The following is a 27,193-nucleotide window of genomic DNA, read 5'->3' on the forward strand; positions in this document are numbered from 1 at the left end:
ACCACCACCACCATTCAACCAGCAGCAGTTGGTAGTGAACAGCATGCAACAAAGCAATGCGATGCGTGGTGGTATGGTCGGGATGGCCGGTCAGCAGCAGCAACAGCAAGGCAACACGGTACGTTTGATGATGCCACCGAACCAACTCGGCGGTATGCTTCAGAACGATGTCGGGATGCTCGGTCAGAGTGCATCAGCGTCGCAGCAGCAGCAGCAAACCCAAAGCAGTCCATCAATCATTCCAATGGCAGCAGGATCCGCGGGTGCCGCAAATCAGATGTTATTTGATGGAAGTGGTGGTGTTGGGACAGGTGGTGGTGGTGGTGTAGTCTGTAGCAACACATCTACCACCATGCAAACGATGACCTCCCAGTCGATGCCGATCATGAACACGACTACCACCAACAATACTAGCACGATGAGTCTAGCAACAGCGGCGGGTGTTGTTGCACCGAACACAAGCAACTTTGCTGCGACCGGGGCCACCAACAACGCGTCCTCCATGGTAGCGGTACCGGTACAGGGTACCAAGGATTGGCATCATTCCGTAACGCCCGATCTTCGCAACCATCTCGTGCACAAGCTCGTCCAGGCGATCTTCCCATCGCCCGATCCGTCCGCCATGTTCGACAAACGCATGTACAATCTGGTTGCGTACGCGAAAAAGGTTGAAGGTGATATGTACGAGATGGCAAACTCACGCTCCGAGTACTATCATCTGCTGGCGGAAAAGATTTACAAAATACAGAAAGAGCTCGAGGAGAAGCGACAGAAGCGCAAGGAGCAACAAATGCAACTGCAACAACAGCAACAGCAACAACAGCAGCAGCAACAATTGAATGCGGCGGGTCAGGTTGTGGTGGGTCCTAATGCGGGACAAATACTTCGACCACTTAATCACCAACAACACCAACAGCAACAGCAGGTGAATTTGCTTGGTGCTGGTATGAATGTTGCGTCTACGGGTAGCAATAATCCGACCACAATGCAACAGCAGCAGATGCAAGTTGCACGACATGCACAAATCGGACCGAACAGTCGGTTGCAACAACCCGGCGCTGCGACTCAACAACTTTTTGTCGCACAACCCGGACCGAGTCCGAACGGTGGTGGTGGCAACAATCTGGTGCACGGTGGTGCTGGTGGGGGAACCGTACTGCCGGGTGGACTGTCACCGTTCGGTCAGCAACAGCAACCGAACAACAACCATGGGCCAGGCATGGTGGGTGTGCCACAGCAACAAACTTCACCATTCCTAAACGGACCCTCGATGATGGACAGTTCGTCCCAGTTGCAACAGTTTAACGATATCGTACGAGCGAAATGTGCGAACCTGAGTGGTGGTGGTGTTGTTGATGGTACTCAGCAACAGCAGCAACAACAGCAACAACAACAACTGGGTCAACTATCCGGTGCATTGACGGGTCAAACGATGGGTATGCGAGCGACGTTCGGTGGAGCAGGGGTGAACAACGCGGGCCAGCAACAGCAGCAGCAGGGGACGAATGCAGCTTCTACGACCGGCGGCATGTTCGTTAACACGATCAATCCGGCCACCGGTGGCTTTAAGTTGATGAGCGGTGGAAAATCCCAAGCACAGCAACAACGCAACATCGCACTGCTGTCCGGTATGGGCGGAGGGACGGGTGGTGGTACAGGTGGAGGAGCCGGTGGTGGGTTGGTTGGTAGTGCGGATATGCTGGCAAGCAGTCCGTACGGAGGTGGAGGAGGGGTCGGTTCAACAACCATAGGTAGCGCTACCATCGCCACTTCCAACGGACCGATGTTGCCCTCCCCCGCTGGCAACAATAGCAACTCGAACAACAGTATTGTACCACTGCTGCTTACACCAGGCGGTCCGCCATCGTCGGACTCTTCATCCACAGGGGGTGGGCTAGGAGACGTGCTCGGTGGATCGGGCGGAAGTGGGGTTAGTGGTCTTCTACCGCCCGGAGGCACGCTACTAAGTGGCGGTATTGTGACCAACACACTCGCCCTGAACGGTAGTTCCACAACCACCATCACAACTACGCCAGCCACAACACCCTCCACACCGAACCCGAGCAGCAGCAGCACCACATCAAACATACTACCCGCCGCTCCTTCCTCGTCCGTCGTCGGTTCGAACTCTACCGCAAACGGTGGTGGGACCAGCGTGCTCACTGCCAACCGCATGACAGCGTCGTCGTCGTTCAGCTCGCAGATGGCCGCACTCGAGGCGGCAATGGCCCGCGATAAGGAAGATTCTCCCGAACCACCGACAAGCTCGAAGGATAGTGCCAGCGGCGGCGGCTGTGGTAGCAAGAACAACAAGGGCAAGTTCGAGATGAAGCGCGAGGAGGACATCAAGTCTGAGCCGGACAGCAATCACATGATGGATACGGCCGGCAGTGGCAGTGACGTCGGTGGCAAGAACGTGAACAACGAGTGCATGAGCATGATGGCGCACGATATCAAATCTGATTTGATGGACGGATCGGACGGTAGCAGCAGCGGTAGCGGTGGCGGCGGCACCGGGAAGAATAAGCTCGATGTGTCCACATTCAAGGTAGAGGTGGACCAGGGCCGCTCCGGCAGTCCGAAACCAAAGGTGATGAAAACGGAGCTAAAGCCGGGCATTTATCCGGAACCGACCATCCAGACGAACGCGAGCGACAATAAGAAGAAATGCTGTAAGTTGTGCTTTTTTCGCCTTCGGGCTTGCAAAAAAAATTCTCTTATTTTTTTGTGATTTTTTTTTTGCAACGCGCAGCGTTCAAGCCGGAAGAACTGCGGGAAGCACTGCTGCCGACGCTGGAGAAACTAGTCACGCAGGAACCGGAATCGATGCCATTCCGCATGCCGGTCGATCCGAACTCGCTCGGCATACCGGACTACTTTGACATCGTACGGCAACCGATGGATTTGAGCACGATCCGGAAGAAGCTGGAAAGTGGCCAGTATCAGGATCCGCGCGAGTACGTCGATGACGTTTGGCTCATGTTTGACAACGCTTGGCTGTACAATCGGAAGACTTCGCGTGTGTACCGCTACTGCACCAAGGTAAGTGCTTGAGTTGTCGTGAGGGTGTCCCTTTCGATGACTTCACAGGTGGGCAGATAAGCCTTACTTCCCCAACAAAATGATTTTTCGACCAAATTCAATTTGTTTATTCAACTTCATTGCCTTCGACAGCGAAAGGAGTGCTACGGCTGCTTTTAAACTAACAAAACCAGTACTTTATCACGCGTTTTGCGCCAACTGTGTCTCTACAGTCACTTTTATATTCACTCATGAATTTGTTTTAAGGAAAATGACCTTTAAAATACGGCTAATTTTGTTAAGTGGCAATACGACGGAGAGTCGTCATACTTAAATATATTAAATGTTATTAAATTTTTCGCGATTCTAGCTAATGCATCTAAGTTTATTGATCATGAGAGAGAGAGAGAGAGAGAGAGAGAGAGAGAGAGAGAGAGAGCTCTTCAGCCTTCTATCATTTTAAAATCTCACATCTAACACACATCTTTGTTTCTTTCCTACACCTTTCCCCTTAGCTATCGGAAGTGTTCGAGATGGAGATTGATCCAGTGATGCAATCGCTCGGCTATTGCTGTGGACGAAAATATACATTCAATCCACAGGTGCTGTGCTGTTACGGCAAGCAACTTTGTACCATTCCACGAGACGCAAAGTATTACAGCTACCAAAACCGGTAAGTACTATTAATGTCGACGTATTATCGACGTGTCAAGAGTAGTATGCATGATTAAAGTATCAAAATCTTTAATTACGATCCTACCAGTGTACGGTTTCACTTGTCTTTCGCCAAACTGCTGTGATCATGTTGATCTGTAAAAATTAAAATATTGTCTTCATTTGTTTTATATTTTCATATTTCGCTCATCACCACCACTACCACCATCACCACCACCGCGTTGATTGAAAATAAAATAAAATATATGCTTGTTACACCACGCCATCCCTCCCTTTCCCTCTCCACCAATATTCGGAATTGCATTGAATCTTCACTTTCATCTTCATCCTCTTACCAATCGCATACAACAAACCACATCTTCCTAATCTGCTCTACCTCGACGTGTGCGTGTGTGTGTGTTTATGTGCGTTGCTACAACAACAAAAAACTAAAAGCTCTTTTGGGGCATTATCTACCAGATATACGTACTGTCAGAAATGCTTCAACGAGATACCGGGCGACACGGTTACGCTTGGTGACGATCCGATGCAATCGCAAACGTAAGTATTCAACGGCAAAATCGAATTTGAGTCTATATGAGCGATGTATGTTTACGTGGTTTTCCCTCCCGATTCACCCGATTTCTGCAGCCAAATCAAAAAGGATCAGTTCAAGGAGATGAAGAACGATCATCTTGAGCTGGAACCGTTCGTCGATTGTTTGGACTGCGGTCGCAAGCAGCACCAGATATGTGTGCTGTACCTCGAATCAATCTGGCCTGGCGGGTTCGTGTGCGATGCCTGCCTAAAGAAGAAGGGCCAAAAGCGCAAGGACAATAAGTTTAACGCGAAACGGTTGCCCACCTCCAAGCTCGGCACGTACATCGAGACGCGTGTGAACAACTTCCTCAAGAAAAAGGAGGCGGGTGCAGGCGAGGTGCACATACGAGTCGTCTCCAGCTCGGACAAGATGGTCGAGGTGAAGCCGGGCATGCGCAGTCGGTTTGTGGAGAACGGTGAAATGTTGCCCGAGTTTCCGTACCGCGCGAAAGCACTGTTCGCTTTCGAGGAGGTGGACGGCGTTGACGTGTGCTTCTTCGGCATGCACGTGCAGGAGTATGGGTCGGAGTGTGCTGCACCGAACACACGCCGCGTTTATATTGCCTACCTCGATTCGGTGCATTTCTTCCGACCGCGCCAGTACCGTACGTCCGTGTACCATGAGATCTTGCTCGGGTATATGGATTACGCGAAGCAGCTTGGCTACACGATGGCCCACATCTGGGCCTGTCCACCGTCCGAGGGTGACGATTACATATTCCACTGTCATCCGCCCGAGCAGCGCATTCCAAAGCCAAAGCGTTTGCAGGAATGGTACAAAAAGATGCTGGACAAGGGTATGGTAGAGCGCACGATACAGGACTACAAGGACATCCTGAAGCAGGCGATGGAGGATAAGCTGCAGTCCGCGTCCGAGCTGCCATACTTCGAGGGTGATTTTTGGCCGAACGTGCTGGAAGAAAGCATCAAGGAGCTGGACCAGGAAGAGGAGGAAAAGCGCAAACAGGCGGAACGCGAGGAAGCGGCAGCGAATGCAGCGGTAAGTTTGTGTGTGTGTGTGTATGTGATCACAGTTCTTCTACAAATTTCACAACGGACGGTACCGGACCGGATGCTTCAGACGGTTTTGAAGGTTCCAAGAGATGGTTGCACCTACCTGCCGGAACTGTTTACGTTGTGTTGTAGAATCGTCCGGAGTCAGTTCCAGCGTTTTGCTATTTTTCCCTATCTCTATATATTATACACGGCTACTATTTACTTATAACGTTTTTTCGCGTTTTTGAACGCAATCTCGCACACAGATCATGTCCATGAACGATGACAGTGACACCGTAGCCGACGGTAAGAAGAAGGGCCAGAAGAAGGCGAAGAAGTCAAACAAATCGAAGGCGGCGCAACGGAAAAGCAACAAGAAAACCAACGAACAGATTGGGAACGATCTCAGTGCAAAGATATTTGCCACCATGGAAAAGCACAAAGAGGTGTTTTTCGTCATCCGACTTCATTCGGCGCAGTCGGCTGCGAGCTTGGCGGTAAGTGCTGGAGATGTTTATCCATGGCTAATCGTCACACTTAACCTTCGTTTCAACGACAATTTTTTCAATGTTTCAAGTATGAAGGCACGTCGCCGTATTGTTGTTTTTTTTTTGTTATATGAAAGAAACAAGTTTTTTTGCTAGGTATACGCAAAATTTTCAGATTGATAATTCCATTATTAAGATGAAATAAAGATTAATCGTATATGCATAAATTTATAATAAATGCTCTTTTTGTCCATACACTTGCGATTTTGTTGTAATAGCCTATCCAAGACCCAGATCCACTGATCAACTGCGATTTGATGGATGGACGCGATGCCTTCCTGACGCTAGCGAGAGATAAGCATTACGAATTTTCGTCGCTACGTCGGGCACAGTTCAGTACACTCTGCATGCTTTACGAGCTGCACAACCAGGGCCAGGACAAGTTCGTTTACACCTGCAACAACTGCAAGAACCACGTCGAGACACGATATCACTGCACTGTCTGTGACGTAAGTATTTTTACATTCTCCTACCGTTTCAAAAAAAAATCTCTCCACTCAATTGTCGGGTCTACGTTATCTTTCTGTTTCGCAGGATTTTGATCTCTGCATTACCTGTAAGGAGAAGGTGGGCCATCAGCACAAGATGGACAAGCTTGGCTTCGATCTGGACGATGGTTCATCACCGTCGGACGTGAAGCAAACCAATCCACAGGAAGCACGCAAACAATCGATCCAGCGCTGCATCCAATCGTTGGTACATGCGTGCCAGTGCCGCGATGCAAACTGCCGATTACCGTCCTGCCAAAAGATGAAACGCGTGGTGCAGCACACGAAGCACTGCAAACGAAAAACGCACGGCGGTTGTCCGATCTGCAAGCAGCTTATTGCGCTCTGCTGCTACCATGCGAAACATTGCCAGGAGGCGAAATGTTTGGTACCGTTCTGTCCGAACATCAAGCACAAGCTGAAGCAGCAACAGTTGCAGCAAAGGTACGTACTGGCGAGACGGTCCGGTTCGATCGGTGGAACGATGTAATAATGAATTTATCTTTATTTTCGTTGTGATTGTCTGGGCTCGATAGATTACAACAGCAGCAGCTTTTGCGGCGTCGTATGGCTGTGATGAACACAACCCGACTCGGCGCACCAACACCACAAATACCGCAGAACAGCAATGGCGGTGGAAACAGCACCATGGGCAATACCGTCTGTTCATCGAACGTTATCGCTGGCTGTTCGGTGGCACCGTCCTCCGGCCCGGTTAGCAACACGATGGCAATCGGAGTACCGGCTAGTGGTGGGGGTGGCGGTGTTGGTGGTGGTGTCGGGGTCACCAATATGGGGTGCGGTGGCATGGGTAATGCTGGTGGTGCGATGAGTCCGTCGGCGGTACCGAACACCGTACAGATTGGTGGTATGGGAAGTCCCCATCACGGTGGTATGAGTATGAAGCCGGGAGCGCAAACACCTCCAGCGAATGTGCTGCAGGTTGTAAAACAGGTTCGTGTTTCGTCTTTGCAACATGAGACGTAGAACAAACAATATAACTATCTTTTTAACACATATCTACACACAAACACACCCACAGGTGCAAGAGGAAGCGGCAAGACAGCAAGCACCGCACGTCGGTTACGGCAAGGTGAACCCGGTCATGGTACCTCCAGTAATGCAGCGTGCCATGCCGGCGGGCCATATGAATACGGCCGGCGTCGGTGTGAACGTGTCCGGGGTCGGTGTAATGCCGAACGCGCAACAGCAACCGAATGCTGTCGGTGTGTCGATGGGTGGACCGGGCGGTGGTCCGGGCGGCATCGTGGGCCAGAACGTAATGCAAATGGATCAGTGGAACCCGCGCTATCCGAATGGCGGTGGTGGGCCCGGTATGCGACCAACCCTACCTGGACTGATGCAGCAGCAGCCCCAGCAACAACAGCCACAAAATCCACTGCAAACGGTAAGTTTGAACCTTTTCTACTTACTAATAATATATTTTCAGAAATGGAGCCGGCGTGACCTTAGAAGGCTAGCTCATTAATATTTCACATCTATGAAACTTTGCTGGCTCGAGCTTCATCTCCCTAAGGAACAAAACGGGGGTTTGATTCTGTAGGTCGTTTGGAACAAAATATAAACTATTCTCCTAGACAAGTGGCAAGTGATTTGACAAGTGCTGAAACTAACGATGACTTTAATAAATGGCACTTGTGTTTCTCTGACTTACTTTCCTGGTACAAGCAGCTGCTCCGCAGTGTACGCGGCGATCTTTCATTTTTTTTTCAAAACATTTTCCTGTCACAGTTGCAATATGCAGTAAATTGTTCCACAAACTCCTGAAATCCTTGGTCCATGGCCAATGATTCGTTTATATATTCACAATCCAAGTAAAAATGCGCGCACAATGTTTCTTTGATATTAACTTGAATACGCGTTCCCAATTGTACGATTTTTTCACGACGAGGGTTTAGCAGGAACTAGTATCCGATGCAACCTTTGGACATTAATTCAATAACGCTTCGAAGATTCCACTAGTGACAGCAAGCGTCATTTGACAAATGATCGGCACACGTGTACAAATTTATCAGTCCTGTTCCGCCCTACACTACCCTATCTTAAACGTGCTAATATCAAACAGATTCGTTTTACGGCAATTTTATTTTACTCTTATAAACAAATGTCACAAAATAAGATTTTTCTGTATTGTTCGCACAAAAAGAACTGTTGGGGCGAAACACTTCGTAAGTGTTGCAAAACCTAAAGTTGTTGTCCCGTTGTATCCGTGAAAATTCCCAATTTGACAGGAGAAAGATCATATAGACTCACACCCGTTTGGCAGTAGTAATCGTACAAATCAATGTTTTTTTTTCTTGTTTCTTCCCTACTTCTCGTGTGTAGGGCATAATGACTGGTGGTGTCGGAGGTGCGCAAATGATGGCCGGCATACGCCAGGGTCCGATAGCCATGCAGGGTGGTATGATGGGTAATGCGCAGCAGCAGCAACAGCAAGCCGGCGGTCAGCAAAACCAACCGGGTCAAACCCAGATGGCAACTCAACCGAAGCAAGCAATTGCACAGCTAATGGCAACGCTCAAGAATCCGGCTGCCGGTCCCGAGCAGCAGCAGCAGCTGCTTTCGATACTGAAAGCTAACCCGCAGCTCATGGCAGCCTTTATCAAACAGCGACAACAGGTACGTTATGCATTTTTTTTAATTTCAGCATGGCTACTCTACCTTTAAATCCGGGAATCAGCCAAAATGTTGTTTAAAGCTTGGAAACACGAGAAAAACCTAAGTGGCTATCCTATTTCTTGTAAGAGACTCAAGAAATTGGATCACATGTAATCAGTTTTAGTTTAATTGTTAGCTTCATTCTGACATACGTGCTGCGTTTTGCATAATTTTACGGGGTACCGCGCCAGGGCCTACACCCAAATCATCTCGAATCTCTTGTCTGTCTTAATTTTTGTGGGTCTTTCTGTAAGACAAATCTAACCAACTGTTTGTGTTGTTCCACCCGTTCCATAGGCTCAGCATCAGCAGAATCAAAACCAGGTAGGCATGCCACAGCAACAGCAGCAACAACAGCAGCAACAGCATGTACAACAGCAGCAGCAGCAACAACAACAACAACAGCAGCAAACGCAACAGCAGCAACAGCAGCAGCACGGTGTAATGCATCCCGGTGGTTCGCAGGTGCAACAGGTGCAAGCTGGCCCAACGGTGATGGTGTACAATAATCCGCCCTCCGCCGTCCAGATGGTACCGAACCGTATGCAAGGCGTACAGGGTATGCCTGGCGGTGGTAAACCGGCCAACAATCCATCCATGCAAATACCGGTAAGTCAGCGAATCATGGCTTCTAACACTAGCTTATGCGGATCATTTGTCCAGCATAGCCATTGTGCGCCGGTCTTCAGCATAGGTTAAGGTAGTTAGTGTTTGTATTTTGTCGTTTATAAAGCTTCTATCTTATGATCTGCTCGTCGTATTTGCATAAAATTTTCAAGGAAAGAGGAGGAATAGCGGAGAAAAGTGGCACCAAGCCAAGTTCTTCTTGAGTTGATACAAATTTCTCAAGCCATTTCCTCCTTTTTTGTCTTATCCCGGGTATGCTCGGTTGTCATAATGATCACATAATATTAATTTTTTGCATAGTCTCTTTCGTTTTTGTGATTTTATTAATGAATATTGCTTCATTTTTTCCAAGTGAGTAATAAGCCATTCGTTTGAATTGTTTGGAACCATAACTAACATAGATTCTATAGAACGAAAAATGCATATCCAAAACGTACCAAATGGTATGTTTGACAAAAAGTCTCATCTTTCTTAAAATTTTCATATAAATATGACGAGCAGATCAAAAGATCTTTAACCTTCTTATCCAGAAAAAAAATGCAAACTACCATACAAAATGTGTGGCCTACCCGTGTGTAGGTGGTTATAGAAGTAAAGTGTGTGTTTTTGGTCATTGAAACGAAGATGAATTTGTTCTGGATGAATTACAGTAGTAAACGACGTAGTCAAATGTAGTCAAATGTATAGTTGATGTCTGCATAGACCCCAATGTCTAAAAAAAAAACAAACAAATATATCAATTTTGTTGTTTCAGCTTCAACAGCAAATGTGGTACAAGCAGCAACAGCAAGCGCAACAACAGCAACAGCAACAACAGCAGATGATGCTTCAGCGCCAGTTGGCAATGGCGAGTGGTAACATTCCGCCAGCACCACCGTACAACCAGCGCCCACGACCACAGCAACATATGGGCTATGGGCAGGGCGGTGGAATGTTCCAGGATCAGCAACAGTACATACAACAAACGATGAAACCCAATCCACAAGCGCAGGGCGGCGTCGGTGTGAACGTACTGTCCCAGCAGCTGCAGCAACAGCAGCAACAGCAACAACAGGGCCAGGGCCCAAACCAAGGCATTATGGGGCCACCGAATCCTCAGCAGCTAGCGATGCAACAGCAGCTAATGCAGTCAGTACGATCGCCGCCACCAATACGTAGCCCGCAACCCCAACCATCTCCGCGGGCCGTGCCTTCGCCCCGGGCACAGCCGTCCGTTTCGCCCCGGGCACAACCTTCGCCCCATCACATACCGTCCCACTCGCCCGTACCGGTGCAACCGGGCGATGTCGTGCTGCACAATCACATGCACTCCGGGCACCAACCGACCAATGTAGTCGGCATGGTTGGCGGCGGTGGAAACGTCGGTATGCCGGGTGCTGGAGGCGGCAACGTAGTGGGTGTGGTGGGTGTTGGCGGTCCAGTGAACGCAATGTCGGTTGGTGGTGGTATGGGCGGTGTCGGCGGAGTGGTTGGTGTCGTCGGTGGACTTGGAGGTGGAGGTGGTGTAGTGGGCGTAGGGAACGCCAGTGTCGTGCAGCAGGACCTAGCGCAGGGCGTCGGTATAATCGGCCCGGGTGGTAACGGAAATCCGGGGGAAACCTCGCTACCGGACCAGCTGACCAAATTTGTCGAACAGTTGTAGTAGTATTCGGGAAATGTCAACGTAGCGGGTAGAAACGGTTTATATTGATATTATTAGTTCGGTTTTAGCTTTTTTTATTTTTAATTTACTAAGGGGGGAGTGGTCTAAGGTTAACTAATTCCTGTTTGGTTGCGGGAAGCAGTATAACTTGTACTATATTTATCCTCTCCCTTTCCCTCCCCCTTTACGTGTTCCGCGGGTAAACTGAGTCTGAAGAAGAAAGCCTGAAGAAAGGAAGGCGGAAAGATGGAAAGATATCGCAGAATGAGATAGAAATCTTAGTGTTATACTGATGCAATCCGTTAAGCGGGCGAATAACGACTAAGAAAAGGATAATGTATGTATGTATGTACGTATGCAATTGTATAGATGCTGACTGTGTGTGTGTGTGTGCGCGCACAGCAGCAAACAGCTTATTTAAATATTTCTTAATTTTCGTCAGACCAGAGCGAAGGAGAAGATTAATCTACCAATTGTATAATTAAATGTTCATTATTTGTATTTAAACCAATACACACATGTGCACATCTGTAAGCGTCAAGTGTTTTGGCACATCCGGAATCCAGAGTGGTGTGTATTTATGATCCGACCCACTAACTCTCACCCTCTCTTTCTCTCTTTCTCTCTCTATCTCTCTATCTCTCTCATCTTCTTTGTTGAGAGTTGTGTGGCGGTCGCTAGTCTAGTAACCCAACCTATTAGACCGGCATGACCCTATTATGTATTTAGAGGGTGGTCGAATAAGCCAAATAAGACAAGCCCCCCTTTTTCGTTTAATTAACGGTTAGTATTCTTAGGTGTAACAGGAAAGATTCACCTAGCTAGTGGAGAAAATGGTGGTTTACAAAAGCCAATGCACGCGTGACAAGAACTGTATAACTCTATATAGCTACTAATCTAAGCCAACGAAGAAGGGTGTGTTAGTGTGTGTAAAGAGCAACATACGATTTGCAAACAGTTCACATTGCTCAATTTGAAGCCATTTTTCTCAGGTTTCATACATTACCTTTCCATAGCAATTGTACGAATTGTGCGCGCTCGTAAGGCAACAGGCGCAGCTAACTACATATTAACTATATTAGTTTACCTTTCACACAACACCACCAATGAATTTATGGCGGGAACGTTTTGTTGCAAATAATTTTGTGCGAAGAGTTCGTTTTCCTAAAGCACGAAACGCTTCGAATGTCGCGTCAAATAATGTGGCATAAAAGCGATCATTTCGTGCTCTTCCAGTGCGTTTACAGTTAGTATGTTTTTTTTTAATATATATTTTAAATCAATACGTACCATGTGATAGTCAACGAACGAAAAAAAAACGAAAGGAAGAGAGAGAGAGTGAGAGTGTGTGTGTGAGAGAGAGGGAGAGCTTTTATCTTTGTGTTCTTTAAATTATTTTTTATTCTTTTTATGTTAATGTCCAAACCTGTTGTATATTTCTATGTTTAAGATAGTTTTATAGGAACAAATAGAGGAAACAGAGCGTGGGAGAGAGAAAGAGCATAGAGGCACATTTGCACGAAGTGTGTATGTGAATAAAAAAATACGAAAATTGAAAAACCAATAGTAAAATTCAGATTAAAAAATTGTCAGAAAACCAAGGCAAAAATAAAACCTTAAAGCATCAACATCAACATTAAAATGGCCTTGTTAAGGGGGGGAGGGGAAAGCAAAAGCAACAGAAGGAAAGTTATGCGATTCTTAGCTGTGGCAAGCTTTTACTATTGAAAGGAAACTAATGATGCGAAATTTAAAAAAAAACTCTTAGAATGTAGGTTGAAACACACATATATATAGGCACAGAAATTACAACCTTTATCTTTACACTCACACACACACACACACACACACACACAATCACGAAAAAAAGAATTCTCGTATCGATTCTAAGCAAAGCAATAGTGATTGTTAACCTCAGTGGGTGGGTTATATAAGGATGATGATTCTAAAAAAAAAGTAATAGGAGTAATCGGACACGCACACACATACGCGTTTCGTTTTTTTTAACTTTCTTCCAGAAAGGCCGAACAGTTCTTCTTTTTCTTTTTATTTGGCGTTAAAGCGCCTCAAAAGATTTTAGCCTACTATTTCTGGCTTTCTTGACATATGAACGTTGATCCTTTGCAGTACTAAGGAGCATGTCTTTGGCTTGACGATGTGTAAGTTCATGCCAGTCTTGTAATGACTTCTTCTTCTTCTTGACTTAGTGGTCTGCTATGGATAATGTCGGATACTACGTAGTTCTAGTTCAAATAAAAACACAGTCCACACTTGGTCACAATTTGAAACGGATTTGGTCGAATAGTGTAGTTAATCGTTTGTAACCGTGCCTCTACAAGACGCGCATTTTCAAACAAACAAACAATCAAAATTACACACATACTCACTCTTCTTCTTCTTCGCTTAACGACTTCTCTAAGGCCATGGAGGCCATCGAAATGGCTTTCTAGGCTGCCGATACCACGTAGTTGGTTATTCAGTCCTCATTTCGGGGGGGGGGGGGGGGGGGGGATGGTCCGGATGGGATTTGAACCCCGGTCCTGCCGTTTGAAGACCGCTGTCGCCTATACCACCGGGTCGCCCACACATACTCACTCATGCATCACAATACTGGATTTAATGATACTTTGCCTTTCTTAACCTTCTAGCACTAAAAAGTGGTGATACCTCGATACCAATATTTTTTATGTGATCCACAAATATCGGGTGGAGTGCATATGTGTTAATAGAATCTTTTAATCTGATGTATGTATGATTGTGTGTGTCGTTGTATTGGAATAGAAAAAGAAGGAATTTTGAATAATGGAAGCAATTTGAGCGTGTATGCGTGTGTACGTGCCGATATGCGGTTACTACTGAGCAATGATAAGAGAAAATGGATGGTGCGCAATCTAACAGCTAATTTTTACTAAGAATCATACACCAACACACTCACACAAAAATAGAGAATAGCATGAAAACAAAGCAATCACATCCCGAAGAGAGCAAATTGAAACGTTTACGAACAAAAAGAAAAAAACCCCTTCTTAAACCAATAAGGCGTGTTAACGGTGTGTAGTTTTACTACGCTGCTACGTGTACATAAGTAATATGATTTTTAAATGATATGGTCTGTGCACCCGCCAATACCCCCCCCCCCCCCCCCCCCCGGCCCCTTGTCTCCCGGACACAGCAGTCACGTAACAAAATTTCTTTGTGCTGGCTTTGTATTACAATAAAAAAGTGTATTCTGGCAATAATTTTAAATGGAAAAAAGCTAGAAAATTCGATATTGGAGAGGGAGAGAGCATCAGAAAATTTTGTTAAAAAAAACAAACAATAATAATAAGGACATTTTTGTTTGTAGCCGGTTTGCTTAAAGGAGCAAGTTTTAAATCTTCCTTCTTGGCCACTATACACACGTACACGCACACCTATACATTCATACGCCATGTATATCAGGTATGGGTCTCGAACCACGTGTTTACTCAGTCGTTCCTGTTACAAACATGAACTTAATGCAAATTATACGGAGTGTGTGTGTGTGTGCATGTGTGCGTGTAAATGTATGTATGTTTGTGCATCACTTTTATATAATTCTTCTCCAACCAGAGCTACTAAAGAACGCCGATGAAACCCGGGAACAATATATGAAACAGTTAAGATGAGAGAAAATTGTTTATGTGGCTGTGTCGTCGTTAATTACGGCATCATCGACCGGGTGATAATGTCTGATGGAAAATTTGCAACGTTTTCCGTTAGTTTTTCATTCTTGCTTTTATTTGTTATTAATAGTGTGGTAGTTTTAACACACACACATACACGCCCGCATCCTTTCTGTGGTGGAGTGAATAAATGAACAGCTTGGTTCTGTGGTTAAAAGGATTTAGACTATAAGATAATTGCAAAACAAGTACACACACACACAAACACATCACGCGATATCTATAAAAGATATTCGTTTTCTCTTTAGTTTTAGGCTTACGTTGTTTAGCACTTTGACTGCCACGGTTATATCCTTTGAGTACTCTCTTTCTCTCTCTCTCTCTCTCTCTCTCTCTCTCTCTCTGTATTTCTCTCAATCACACACACACACAAAGAGTAGACGTTATTGTGCATTTCACTTGCACAACAGCAGTTCGTAGCTAAGTGTGAATAAGACAAAACCATGTGCCACCCACACTGTGGGTTCCACACGGACAGTTAAAGTGTGAAGAGAAGTACATAGTCAAAGAGACCATTCATCCCCATAATGTGTAATTGTTAGTATCTTTTTTTTACATGTATTGCATATATGTATATCCTGTGGTATGTTAAGTATTTTTTTTGTATCTCGCTTTGTTTTCTTAATTTATCTACCCGCAATTCCTGCAATTGTTGTGTACATATACCTTAGGAGCGAAACGGTTCGAAGTAATATGATTTAGAATTTGAATATGAAATAGAAAAGACCTCCCCCCCCTTCCCACACACTTAAACACTCTGGTTGCGCTGCTGCTGCGACAAATCCTCAGATACACGAAGAAACGCGAGAAAATACAAACACGAGGACGATCCAATCAAGGGCAAACAATGAACAGAAGAACAGAAATTAAGCGGGTTATTTAGACCCTTCCTCAAATGCTCACACGCGAACGATATCATCCCAGTCCGAAGTTCCACGTTAAGGGTACAGTAACAAAGCAAAGCTGTACCTTTATAATGCATATAAATATATAAATATGAGTAAAGAATTAGCGATAGGGGAATAACTTATAACACAAAATGCCACATCTAATATAACTAATTATATATATTGTATGTAGTATAGGATGATTCTTATCACACACACATATACACCACTCGAAGATCGCTGTTGAAAGTAATGTGTTGCGATAGGAAACAGATAGAGCAAAGAAGGTGGGCGACAACAAACAAAAAGAACAGCGCAATGAGCGTGAAGCTGCTTCGCTAGGATGTAGTATGATTTGATCATTGTAAATTGATTGTACTGATAAGAGGAAAAGCGAAAAAAATCGTGTAAAGAAGATAAAGAAGAAAAAAACGAAAAAAGCATAATGTTAGAGAGATGGTGACGTGTGTGTACACCCATCAATATAAACCAACCAACAAAGAGAGGTAGAGAGAAAAGGTTGGAGCTCTGGCAAGCGGGTTATTGCACCAATAATGTTATGTGCATAGAAGAAAAGAAAAAAAAACACAAAAAGCAAAATCACACATACACACAACCCTATTTTTTCTCATTTCCCCCACGAAAAGACCTCCTCCTCCCCACCCCCATGTTGCGGTGGTAATGTGTATGTTTTTTGTTTCATTTTTCTTGTTTGTATTTGTTTTATTTTAATTATAATTTAATAATACAGTAAAATAAGTTAAGAAGCAGCAAGTAAATGGTGAAAAAAAAGAAAAAAGGGGAAAAAGGAGTTGCTACAGAAATGTGAAACAAAGCAAGCGCGCGCTCGGCGCCCTCTTTCACATTTACTTACACTCTAATATTAAAGAAAGAAAGAAAAATATTAGAAGCGATAAACACAACAAATGAATGAAGGATGAGGGGAAAGATATAATTATTACTACCTTTATTGCTAGATGTAAAGTAAGAAAGGCACACCCCGGTTAAGAGCGAAGAACGAAAACAGGAGGAACAGTTAATAAATACCCTAGGTAAGCAGGCGTATAATAAGGAGGAGAAAATTAAGGATACACAATATATAGATAGTGAGTGAGGAGCGGGGTAGAGCGAAGGAAGCAGAAAAATATTGATGCAGGCGGACGAAAACGCGAGAGAAAATCGAACATAAAATGTATACAAATTCCAGAAAAGTAATTATGTCATGTTTTCTTTATTCTGTTTTTGGTTGTTTGTTTTTCCTTTTCAACATACCCTCTACTTAGAGAAATCGGGAAAGTTTGTGGGGGGTTTCGCCGGCAAAGACGGACAAATGGGGGGTTGGTGCGGGGATGGGACGGGGAAAGGTAATTGAAAGAATGGTAGAAAACAGGGAAAGAAGGTAAGAGCGGGGTGTTGGGTGTACCGTAAGAAAAGCCCGACACACACACACACATGCACAGCAAGAAAAGGAAACAGGCCACAAATAAAAAAGAGAATGTTTCATATACGAATCAATAGTAAACCACTTGTAATCAAGTACTTATACTACTAATACTACCACTACCACTGCTAAATACTTATACGAATACTACTATCACTACCAATCATTGTTAGTAACTATGGAATATAGTGTAAGATTATCTACTCCCAACGTTGGACGTCGGGTAGGCCTTGGCCGATTTAATGGCCGTCTCATTATTAAAATGGCGCAAGTACTAGTGACAGATCGAGGAGTATTGTAGAATTGTACATTCAGCAACACACTCACACATACACTAAAAGAGATCCTCCTCGAGCAGGAGGAGTTCGACAACATTTCGACTGAAGTGATCTTTTTTGTACGTACACACACACATAAACCAGCTGGAAGAAAGTGTGGTACACAATCGAAGGGCATATATTCTTGTAAAAAAAAATCAGACTTGTAAAGATGTTCCGAGGAAAGAGAGAGGGAGGGATATATGGGAGCGCCATGTCCTTGGAGCTAACAAAACGTATCTGAGACCGCGCTTCTTCACGTCCGTCGTATCACTGTATCACGAGAAGTTCGAGTTTAGATAGAACGCGGTATGTGTAAAGTATTGAGTATATGCTGAGCTGTGGATGTACATATAGAACACTAGACCACTAGAGGATATATAGTAGCTTAAGGTGTAGCGAGAAAGTGAAAAGCAATTTTTAAAATACCACGAAGCCTTCATAAAGAGACGAAAAAGTTTTTCATTCAATTTGCCGCCTGCTCTAACGTCGGGCTTGGAGTTTTTTTTTTCTTCTCTTTTTCCTAATGTCTACTATCCCCCTGGTGCTCTATCCCCATTCTCAGCATTTATTTTGGGGAGGGAGGGGTTGGGGGGATGTTAGCATTCCGCAAAAACCTGGTAGTGTATCTGTTGAGTAGCTAAGTCGCGGTGTGTAAAAACGATTAAACTTTCCCTGTGCACATACACACACACTTCTCCATAATATCATGATTAATTTTAACCCTTATCGGAATAGGTGATTAGCGAATAAATATGTGAAAGAAGCGAAGCACACACACATATACATGCGCGTAGGTGGGGTAATCGGTGTGACCGATTCGGCGTCCTCCATTTTGCAATAAACACAACCAGACAATTCGGGCTTTCTCGTACTGTAGATTGAAACAAATATAAGTGTGTGTCGCCTCGATGCAGGACGAAGGTACCGTATTAAGCACAGGCACACACAAACAAACACAAGCGCATATGGGGGGAAAAAACCAAACATACCAGCATGGTATGTAAGAGCAGGCATAACCAAAAACTCTACTTTCTAAGGTAATGATGTACAAAACCTCAATGCGTCAAAAAGTAATAAATGGAAACCCAAACTGTCCCCGGACCGTGTCATCGATGCAAGCTGGGGGGGGGGGGGGGGGGGGGGGTGGGGGAGTCCTGATAGCGCCTTTAAAAACAGGTAAGTACCATAGTGGAGGAGCCGACTTTACCATATCACGATGCCTTTATCACTGGAGAGCTCTGTCCTCCAGTCTAGCTGGACCTCCGTCTAGGGCTGCATCCGATCACCGACAGATTTGACTCCACTTGATCCTTCTTACCGTCAGGATATCAGATCCAAAAAGCTCAGTTAGTTCATAGTTCATTCTCCTTCGCTACTTGCCCTGCTAGCACACACACACACCGCCAAAGATAATCCTTATCATCCGCTGTTCGGAAATGGTGTCCTCCGTCAGCATAGTCCACCACTCCGCTGCTCGTCCGGAAGAAGATTGCTAGACGTATCATTATGACTCTGAATTTCGCTGCGTTGTTGTCCGAAGTTACGATCGTAGAAATCCTCTACCCCCTTAGAAATCGTTGCCGTCAAACGATACTCTGCTTGCAAGTCGGGCTCTAGCACGGTCAGAGCATCCGGCAAACAGGTACTCTTAGTTATTTCATTCACGAAGCCTAGGAATAGGAGAGGTCGGCGGAACATGCTTCACATGACATTTACCTGAACTTTAGAACAAGTTTAAAAATTATTATTTTGTCATTTTATTTTATTGAATTCAACGGACCATATGTGGCCCCCCTGAAGTGACTTGTTTGACTTTTACATTTACAGATACCATTTACATATTTACATTCAACAAGTTATGGGCGGCACTGTACGTATACAATTAAGGAACGTAGCACGCGACAGGTCTGGTTCAAAACGATCACACACGGCGGCACATGACGAGGAACGGATCAGAGGCGCCCAAACGAGTAGGATGTTCCCCTACGTACATGAAGTGAACTAGCACGGAGCGATCTTGCCGGGGCGTAAAGGTTGATTGCAGATAGCAGCGCCGGTGAGTCGCTACGATTGTCAAGTAAACCTGCGACAAAAAGTCTCTGCGCGTTACAATTCCGCTGTTTGAGCGATTCCAGGCCAAGTAACGCGCAATGCCATTGTAGTATACCTGGGCACTCCAGGCACGCAGCGGAAACCATGCAAATTTATGCAGGATGCGCTCCAGGCAGGCCAACGAGCGTGCCGACATGGGCCACCACACCACGGATTTCACCACAGACCGAACTAAGGAGTAGTACATCATCTTAATGGCAATCGGGCCGCGCGCAAGCTTCTTCAAAATGACAACTAGCTGATTGCCCTTAGCGACGATGTGCTCTAGCTGGTCATGGAATCTCAACTTATCGTCAAGGAGCACTCCTAGACCTCTGACGCAGCTTTTGCGGTACGATAAGTGCAGATTAAGGGATTACGCTCCTTGGCAAACGTAACAACAACGCACTTATCGACGCATATCTCCAAACCATTTCTACAGCACCAGGATAGGAACGCACTGAGAGAATTCTGGAGATGCAGCTGATCTTCCTGGTTGCGTATCGGAAGGTACAATTTAGCGTCATCCGCGTAACCGCTTTTTGCTTTGGTGCAAAGTGATGTGATGCCGCAATAGTTAGACGCGTTTGTTTTGTCGCCTTTTTTGTGTACCGGAAATAGCCACGAAGTTTTCCCACATGGGGGTAACAGTGGTGGCGCAGCGTTTCAGTATGGATGGTGGAATGTCATCTGAACCCGGAGCGATCGAGGGTTTTAGTCGCTTAATGGCCATGATGACCGATTACGTTTCAATCATTGGCAAACTAGGAACCACAGCATCTAGCGATGCGTTACTTATCTTCCTTTCATCTGTGACCTCCGGAAGAAACGTGTCGGCAAAGCGCGCAGCAAAGATATCACAAACATCAGACGGTGAGCTCCCATCGAGGGTTCCGCCGAGAACGTGTGCCTAGATTGCGGACGTGCGTCCTAGATTGTTGTAGCGTCGGTACACAGAGTGTGCTGTGTCGTAGTTGCGACCTTCGTGTGCGGTACTCGCGAGAACTTGCTACTGCCTTGCCTGATTTTATCCTTCAAAGGGTCCGGTCGCTCCAGGGTGGGCGGATGAGACTTGCAAAGCAGCGAACGAGGAGATCATCTCTGCAAGTCTGCTCATATCTGTGCGCGCGTAGTCGAGGCGTGGTGTTGTTAAGGGGACTGCCAAGTCCACATGTGGTGCCGAGAGAACCATCTCTAGCGGGGGATGAAAGCGGTCCATAGGAAGCAGTGGGGTACAGCAGGCAACTGTTGGTAAGCAGGCGGATGCGGCAACACTGTTCAACAATTATATATGCTCCACGCCCTGATCGTAATAAAAGCGAGCTTTCGCTGATTTGCCACGGAAATGCTGTTTTTTACCGCAATAACTTGGTGGGAGTACAGGGAACGAGATGAGGTTTTCCACAAAAAGATGCGCGGCTCAGACACCCATCCAACAGTATGCCGCACGCCTTGATCAAACAAAAATTGAACGAATTATCGCCGATTTCCCACGGGGATTGTTTTTTTTTTGCTGATTGAGAAATCTCGATCGGTATTGGGGTGCCACAAAAAGATACTTGGCACAAAGACGCTTCCAACGGTATGCGAAACGCCTCGATCGGACCAAAAAATAACGAACATCTTAAACCAATTCTTCCAACCAAAAAAAAAATGTTACGAGTTTTTGCTGAAAATATGAAAAGCAATAGAAAAAAACCTGTTTTTGAAATATATTTTTTTAATAAACGTATCGTTTTATTTAACTCATAAAGTTTGATCACAACAACAGATTCTTCTGCATTCGATGCATTATTTACACCAGGCGTGTATGTGTGCATCAGTTCAATAATTAGTACTAATTACAAGGAAAAAGGGAAGGGAAGAGTGTTAACAACACACAGCAGTGCGAATGATACACCGCAAGTATTAGTAGTATTTATTTGAAATTTAGAGCAAAAAAAAGCTATAATAAACTGCATGGCGAACAGGCAACAAAAGTGACAAATTTAGTTAGAATGGTGGTCGTCTTGCAGTAAATACGCACAACTTAAATAAGCACATTCTTCACCTGCTCACCATCGTGTTGTTAGAAAGCAAAAATTTTTGGCAGGAAAGTAGTAGTAATAATAATAGTAATAATACGTGTCAAAGGTAGCAGAACGGGTGCTGCAGCACGAAGTTAACAGTCCTGCATCGATTTCATGTAGAATGTGCCGTATACCTCCAGATTGTGTGTAACAATCCGCTTAAACTGGCGCACCAGCTCGATCGTCGCCTCACAGTAGTCGCGGAAAATGACCGGATACGATGCGCTTTGCTCACTTTCCGCCATAACGCACGCCTTCATGTACAGCATCAGCTTGCGCCAGACGACGTCGTACACGGTCATGTTCGTATCGATGCTAAGGATCTGTGTCTTTAGTGCCAGCTTGGTGCCCTCGGCAACATCACCGCCAGCGTCGGATATGCCGGCGAGCACCTGCACCCAGAGGCTTTCGAGCAACTCCTTCAGCACCACCTTGCCCGGGTAGTCCGCGCTCAGGATGGTCAGCTTGGCGGCAAGGTCACTGCGACGCTGCGTATGGTTAGCGAGCGTCGGTATGGCGGCACACGTGAGCTGCATAACGGTGGCGCAGGTGCTCAACTGCAGTGCTTCCTCCCGCAGCTGTACCATGCGCTCCTGGTCTAGCTTGAGCAGCTCCGGGAATTGGTGGTTCGTCGAATCTGGCTGCAGCAATTCTTGGTACGCATCAATGTAATAGTCCGGCAGCAGGACATCACGCAGCCGAAACGTGCGCGCATCCTGCGTACCGCTACCACCGGCAGCAGCTGCTTCCTCGGTATCGACCGTCGTCGACGGCTTGTTGCGCTTCAGCCAGTCCATCGTGGCGGGAAAGTTGTTGCCACAGACCGCCTGCAGTTCGGCAAACTTTTTGCGCTCGTACTCGACGGAATATTGCACAAACTGGGCGCGCGTCCTGGCCAGCATAAAGTTCGCCATGTCCAGCTTCATCCGGTCCAGCACCTCCATTATGCCGCGCAGCTGCTTGATCGGTTCGGTTTCGCGCTTCAGCGCCGCTACCTCCGCATCCCGCGCCGGACAGCAAGCCATAGCCATGATCTTCATGATGAACTGTGCGTTGTGCTCCAGCACCGCTGCGCCGTGCTCGTCGGTCAGCTTGCGTACGCTCGACTCGTCCAGCACTACCATGATCGCGCTCAGCGCACCGTCATTGTTGCCGCGCAGCAGCGTAATGAACGTTTGCTTTATATCGAGAAGCAGCTGTATCACCATCCGGTAGACGGGTGGCGATTGCGACAGCTCCTCGCGCAACAGATCCCAGTAAGCGTCCTTCACCGTTTGCTGCACCGCGTACACTGGCATATCGGGGTTGGGCGGTTTCAGCTGAAACTTTTCGTTGATGGCTATCTCGTGCACCAGCGCCATATCCTCGAGCGAACGTTCCAAGTCGGACAGCAGGACAAACTTTTCCGGCTCACCGTCCGTGCCGGGCATGACGAAGCCGATCGCGTTTGCCTGCTCGCTGTTGAGATTTGCGTCCTTCATCAGCTGTGTCACCACATCGACGATTCGCTTTTTGTCGTCTTCGCTGATGGTTATTTGCTCCTTCTTCATCCGGGCGTCACGGCTGGGCGAGTTGAAGGCAAAAGCATTCAATTAACGTTCCATTCCGAAATGGATTAGTCATCGATTAAAGCCAAAAAAAGGAAGAGAATATGCATATATTTAATATAATATGATCATTATGAGATGTATCATGAAAAATCACATCCTAATTCGACTGTACTACACAACAAACGCCTTACATATGAAATTTTTGCGACTGATTTTAACAAAATTAAGTTTTACAACACAAAGGTTGCCAATTTTCATCTACAGCAGCTAACTCTGTTCAGCGAACAAATGTTAATTAAAAATTAAAAATGCAAAAGATACCCAGGTAGGCGGTCATTCAAATAAAAGTTAAACCTTCCTTTACGCCTGCGACTGATGGCATACCACGTTCAGTTCTATTCAACTGTTAAAGTGTCCTAGCCCCTATATTGGCCATAGTTTCAACTGGCAATTGCTATCTACTATTTCACCTGCTTGGCGACCGTTGATCAATCCAAAACAGCATGGCTTTATGGCTGGCCGTCCTACTTGTACCAACTTCTTCCGATAGTATTTGAATATTTTCTTATCCTCATACCGTTCTGATCTCATTTCATCTTTATTTACAAATAAAATCTGCTTGCTCTCTCTCATTTTCCTTTTTCTGTTCTGTAGTTGTCTCACGGGATCAATCTTATTTTATAATAGTTACTGTTTAAGTTAACCAAATTTAACGAATATTAAATATTGTAGAACCCCTACGGCGTACAATGAATTAAAATATAATACGATAACATAATAAACGCTCACTATGGTGACATATTTACCCGGTATTGTCAGGCATCTTCGTGGTAGATTAAATTATATCTCTCGCTTGGATTTTTGGTTTTCTTCCTAAAATTAAAAGAACGTTAGACAGTTTTGTTAATTTCGTTATGCCATCATTATCGCCATGTTTCGCCTTCCAGCCGTTATTCAACGTAAACCCAGTTACAGGAGCCGATCTTTAAATTGCATTAATAATTCAAAAATCGGCTCCACTCACTGGTTGCAAAGGAGGTTGACAAACTTGTTGTATCAATTAAAAACGGAATTATTTTGGCTTTAAACCATTACATAACTTATTACAAGAGCTCGCCCAGCATTTGAGGAGTTCGTGTCCACACGATCAAATTTTATGTGGTGTGCTGCAACTAACCCCGTTCCGTTCCGTGTTTACTGTTGCAAGGTAACACACAGTGCTTACTACGATCGGCCGTTTGCTTTGGCCTTTTGGCGACTATGTGTGTGTGTGTGTGTGTCTGTGCTGCAATTATGAGCGATTCGGAGCGAGGATTACAACATCGAAAGTAGGGTTTATTTTTAAATGTTACATTGTGGCGTTGCATTCGCTGGTAGTGGAATAAGCACGGTGGTGGGGGGTGGGGGGGGGGGGGGCGGTAGATTGAGAATGTATTTTCATGCATTTTGGAAAATATTTTTCTGCAAATCTGCACTCTGCCTACCACGGTGCTAGCATGTAACGAAGCTCCTGGCCCAAAACGCTTCCGGGTCGAGTCGAAGTTGTCTCGTTACCATGGGAACGGTTTCGAGACAATGGAACAACTGGCCATGGCTGCGCTCGCCTAGAGTTCACTGCTTGTTTCCATAAAAGGCATCAAACTGGGTAGAGGAAGCAACAGTGGCGTCCTTTGTGCGCTTCGCACCAATTGCTCTGGTTGATAGGATGAAGTTTCTCGTGCTTCCTCGCTAATTGATGAAAGCAATTCCCCCCCCCCCCCCCTCAACCTACCTTCCACGAGTGAAAGTAAAATTAGGAACTTTCAACCAATTTCAAACACTTTACATGCGTGTCCACAGCACCCGAAACAAGGGGGGAGAATTTGTAAATGCGTATTTAGGCTGTGCGCAACAGAACAACAAACCTCTACTAGTCTTAAGGGCAGCAACAACAACAACACTGAACGAAAAGGGGGAAAAACAGCAAAACACGACGGCACGCACAATACCAGAAAAAACGTTTCATGAAGCGGGACAAAGCACGGCTAAGGATTGTAACTTCAGAACGGTCCGCTTCCTTGCATTCTGCACTATTTCACACAGGCTACACAAAGAAACTTGTAAAAAAACAGGATGTTGATTGCTCTTACCAGCTGAATACTAAATTTTGATTGACCACACACACACACACACGCACACACGGCAGAAGTCAGCTGGATCTGAACAGTTAATTGTAACTAATACGATGAAACTGGTTCGTCACTCGCTTATATAGCTCACGGAACAAGTGGTGGCTGTTCATGCAACACACAGAAGTAACAGCTGACGTTTGACGTCAATGACATCCCAGGGTGATTACAGCCCAAGCTCATTTCAACGCGCCGTTGGAATTGCAAGCACGAAACTTTGCCATTAACGGATTTTAGTTTGTTTATTTGACACCAAATGTTGTAAAATAGTTTTAAAAGAGTGAATATTCGAAATTTTTTGTATTCAAAAGCAATTCCCTTTTCACTAATCCATTCATCCGATAAAAAATATTTCGCTTTCATTGCACAACGCGCACTATGGGCTGGGATCGGAATAAAATAGCAAAAATTTTGCACGAAAATTACACATATTTTTTTACGAAATAAAAATAGCTAAAAACGCAAGTTGATCTATGTTTAATAGTCTACTGTGTTCTTTAATTTAATGATAGTTCACCAAACGCATTGTGACCTGCTAGGTCATACTAATACGACCATGTAATATCTTGCAAGGCTTGATTAATGCTACCACCCCGCTGGTAGACCTGTGGCAAGACTCTCCGTGGTGGTAGAACCAATGAAGAAGAATAATTGATATTCATCTAGCTCGATGGACAGTCCTCACTTGAATTGGCTGACGCCCCCAGTTACAAGCTTTTCCGCTACAACGATTGTATGGAATTGACGAGAAATCACCAGTCTACCATATTCTTTTAAGCTTCATACAAAATGCAGATCGAAAGTGTGGCAAAATCATACGAGACAAGCTGTGGAACTGGTCCTGATGCGGCTAGGAATCAAACATTAGTGAGCTAAACATTTCGGTACCGTTTGACCATTTGGGGATCAAGCGCCCACAGTGGCATGCTCGAAACGGCATCACCAAACTCGAGCAAGCTCTCTTTTTCTTTTTTTTACTTTTGTTGGATGGGATCGTAGCCGCGCGCGCTCTCCACCTGATATATACAGAATCATGCAGTTGACCGGGGCAACATTTTGACACGTACCACGAGAAACGCGTAACTTCGTGCTGGGGAATAAGCAAGTATGATGAGTCGGGCAACATTAGTCACTCATTAATCTATTATAGGCCGAGTACAGATGAAAAACAGGGTGAGTCAATACGGGATGCCATGATGGTGCATATACCGTCGGTGGCGGAACAACTTTTCTGTCAGAAATTTCGTTCCGTTCGTGATCCCGCAATCCCGATTGTGGGGTGAATCAAAAAGTTTTCATTGTGTTGTGCCAAAGGATTGAGGGGGGTGGGGTGGATGAGAAAAAATGCGATACGTCTGATAATAGTGTCACGCGAAGTGAGTGCAATATTTGTTCTCACCTCCAAATCAGCCCGTCCTGCACACGCATACACACGCCCGTCTACATATGTTACCATTCCCAACTCACACACACGCGCGCAAGCACTGCTCTAGCGCGATGCTGAATCTGCGCTGGGAATTGAATGGGTGTTTGATGTATGAAAGTGTTGCGAATTTGCAGCACTGACAGTACATCGTGAAAGTTTTGTGCGCAATATAAGCGAAGCAGAAAAAACCACAGTGTTAAAAACGCTGTACTAGGCCATCTGGTTTGGTGGTTTTTTGGGGAATTATTGACAAATCTCGCAACGGTGTAGTTGTGTGTCCGA

At 45.5% G+C, this 27,193-nt stretch overlaps 5 protein-coding genes across 5 annotated transcripts in view; 2 read left to right on the forward strand and 3 right to left on the reverse strand.

The window, feature by feature from the left end:
• Positions 1 to 2,077, reverse strand: part of LOC126558031 (thioredoxin domain-containing protein 5 homolog) — a 227,925-nt gene extending 225,848 nt beyond the window's left edge. The window contains exon 1 of the mRNA XM_050213968.1: positions 2,060 to 2,077. The gene's annotated coding sequence lies outside the window, so the exon portion shown is untranslated. The remainder of the gene's footprint in view (positions 1 to 2,059) is intronic.
• Positions 1 to 11,290, forward strand: part of LOC126558859 (histone lysine acetyltransferase CREBBP) — a 21,826-nt gene extending 10,536 nt beyond the window's left edge. Inside the window, exons 4-16 of the mRNA XM_050214976.1 lie at positions 1 to 2,672; positions 2,753 to 3,042; positions 3,537 to 3,694; positions 4,132 to 4,236; positions 4,327 to 5,272; positions 5,538 to 5,768; positions 6,038 to 6,268; positions 6,354 to 6,751; positions 6,844 to 7,261; positions 7,350 to 7,715; positions 8,654 to 8,947; positions 9,284 to 9,595; positions 10,368 to 11,290. The exon at positions 1 to 2,672 is cut by the window's left edge and continues 2,303 nt beyond it. Of these exons, the coding sequence (XP_050070933.1) occupies positions 1 to 2,672; positions 2,753 to 3,042; positions 3,537 to 3,694; positions 4,132 to 4,236; positions 4,327 to 5,272; positions 5,538 to 5,768; positions 6,038 to 6,268; positions 6,354 to 6,751; positions 6,844 to 7,261; positions 7,350 to 7,715; positions 8,654 to 8,947; positions 9,284 to 9,595; positions 10,368 to 11,255 (7,309 nt within the window). The 3' untranslated portion in view covers positions 11,256 to 11,290. The remainder of the gene's footprint in view (positions 2,673 to 2,752; positions 3,043 to 3,536; positions 3,695 to 4,131; positions 4,237 to 4,326; positions 5,273 to 5,537; positions 5,769 to 6,037; positions 6,269 to 6,353; positions 6,752 to 6,843; positions 7,262 to 7,349; positions 7,716 to 8,653; positions 8,948 to 9,283; positions 9,596 to 10,367) is intronic.
• The window catches only part of LOC126561855 (protein lava lamp-like), a 122,442-nt gene that overhangs the window by 65,915 nt on the left and 29,334 nt on the right, over positions 1 to 27,193 (forward strand). The window lies entirely within an intron of this gene.
• The window catches only part of LOC126567281 (protein retinal degeneration B), a 208,646-nt gene that overhangs the window by 52,343 nt on the left and 129,110 nt on the right, over positions 1 to 27,193 (reverse strand). The gene's annotated exons all lie outside the window — the stretch shown is intronic.
• LOC126557406 (T-complex protein 11-like protein 2) lies at positions 21,860 to 24,147 on the reverse strand. The gene is made up of 2 exons (XM_050213178.1): positions 24,124 to 24,147; positions 21,860 to 23,330 (listed from the first exon to the last, which is right to left on the reverse strand). The coding sequence occupies exons 1-2, from the start codon at positions 24,138 to 24,140 to the stop codon at positions 21,860 to 21,862; spliced, it is 1,488 nt and encodes a 495-aa protein (XP_050069135.1). The 5' UTR covers positions 24,141 to 24,147.

Source organism: Anopheles maculipalpis, chromosome X (assembly GCF_943734695.1).
Source record: "Anopheles maculipalpis chromosome X, idAnoMacuDA_375_x, whole genome shotgun sequence".
NCBI classification, from domain to species: domain Eukaryota; kingdom Metazoa; phylum Arthropoda; class Insecta; order Diptera; family Culicidae; genus Anopheles; species Anopheles maculipalpis.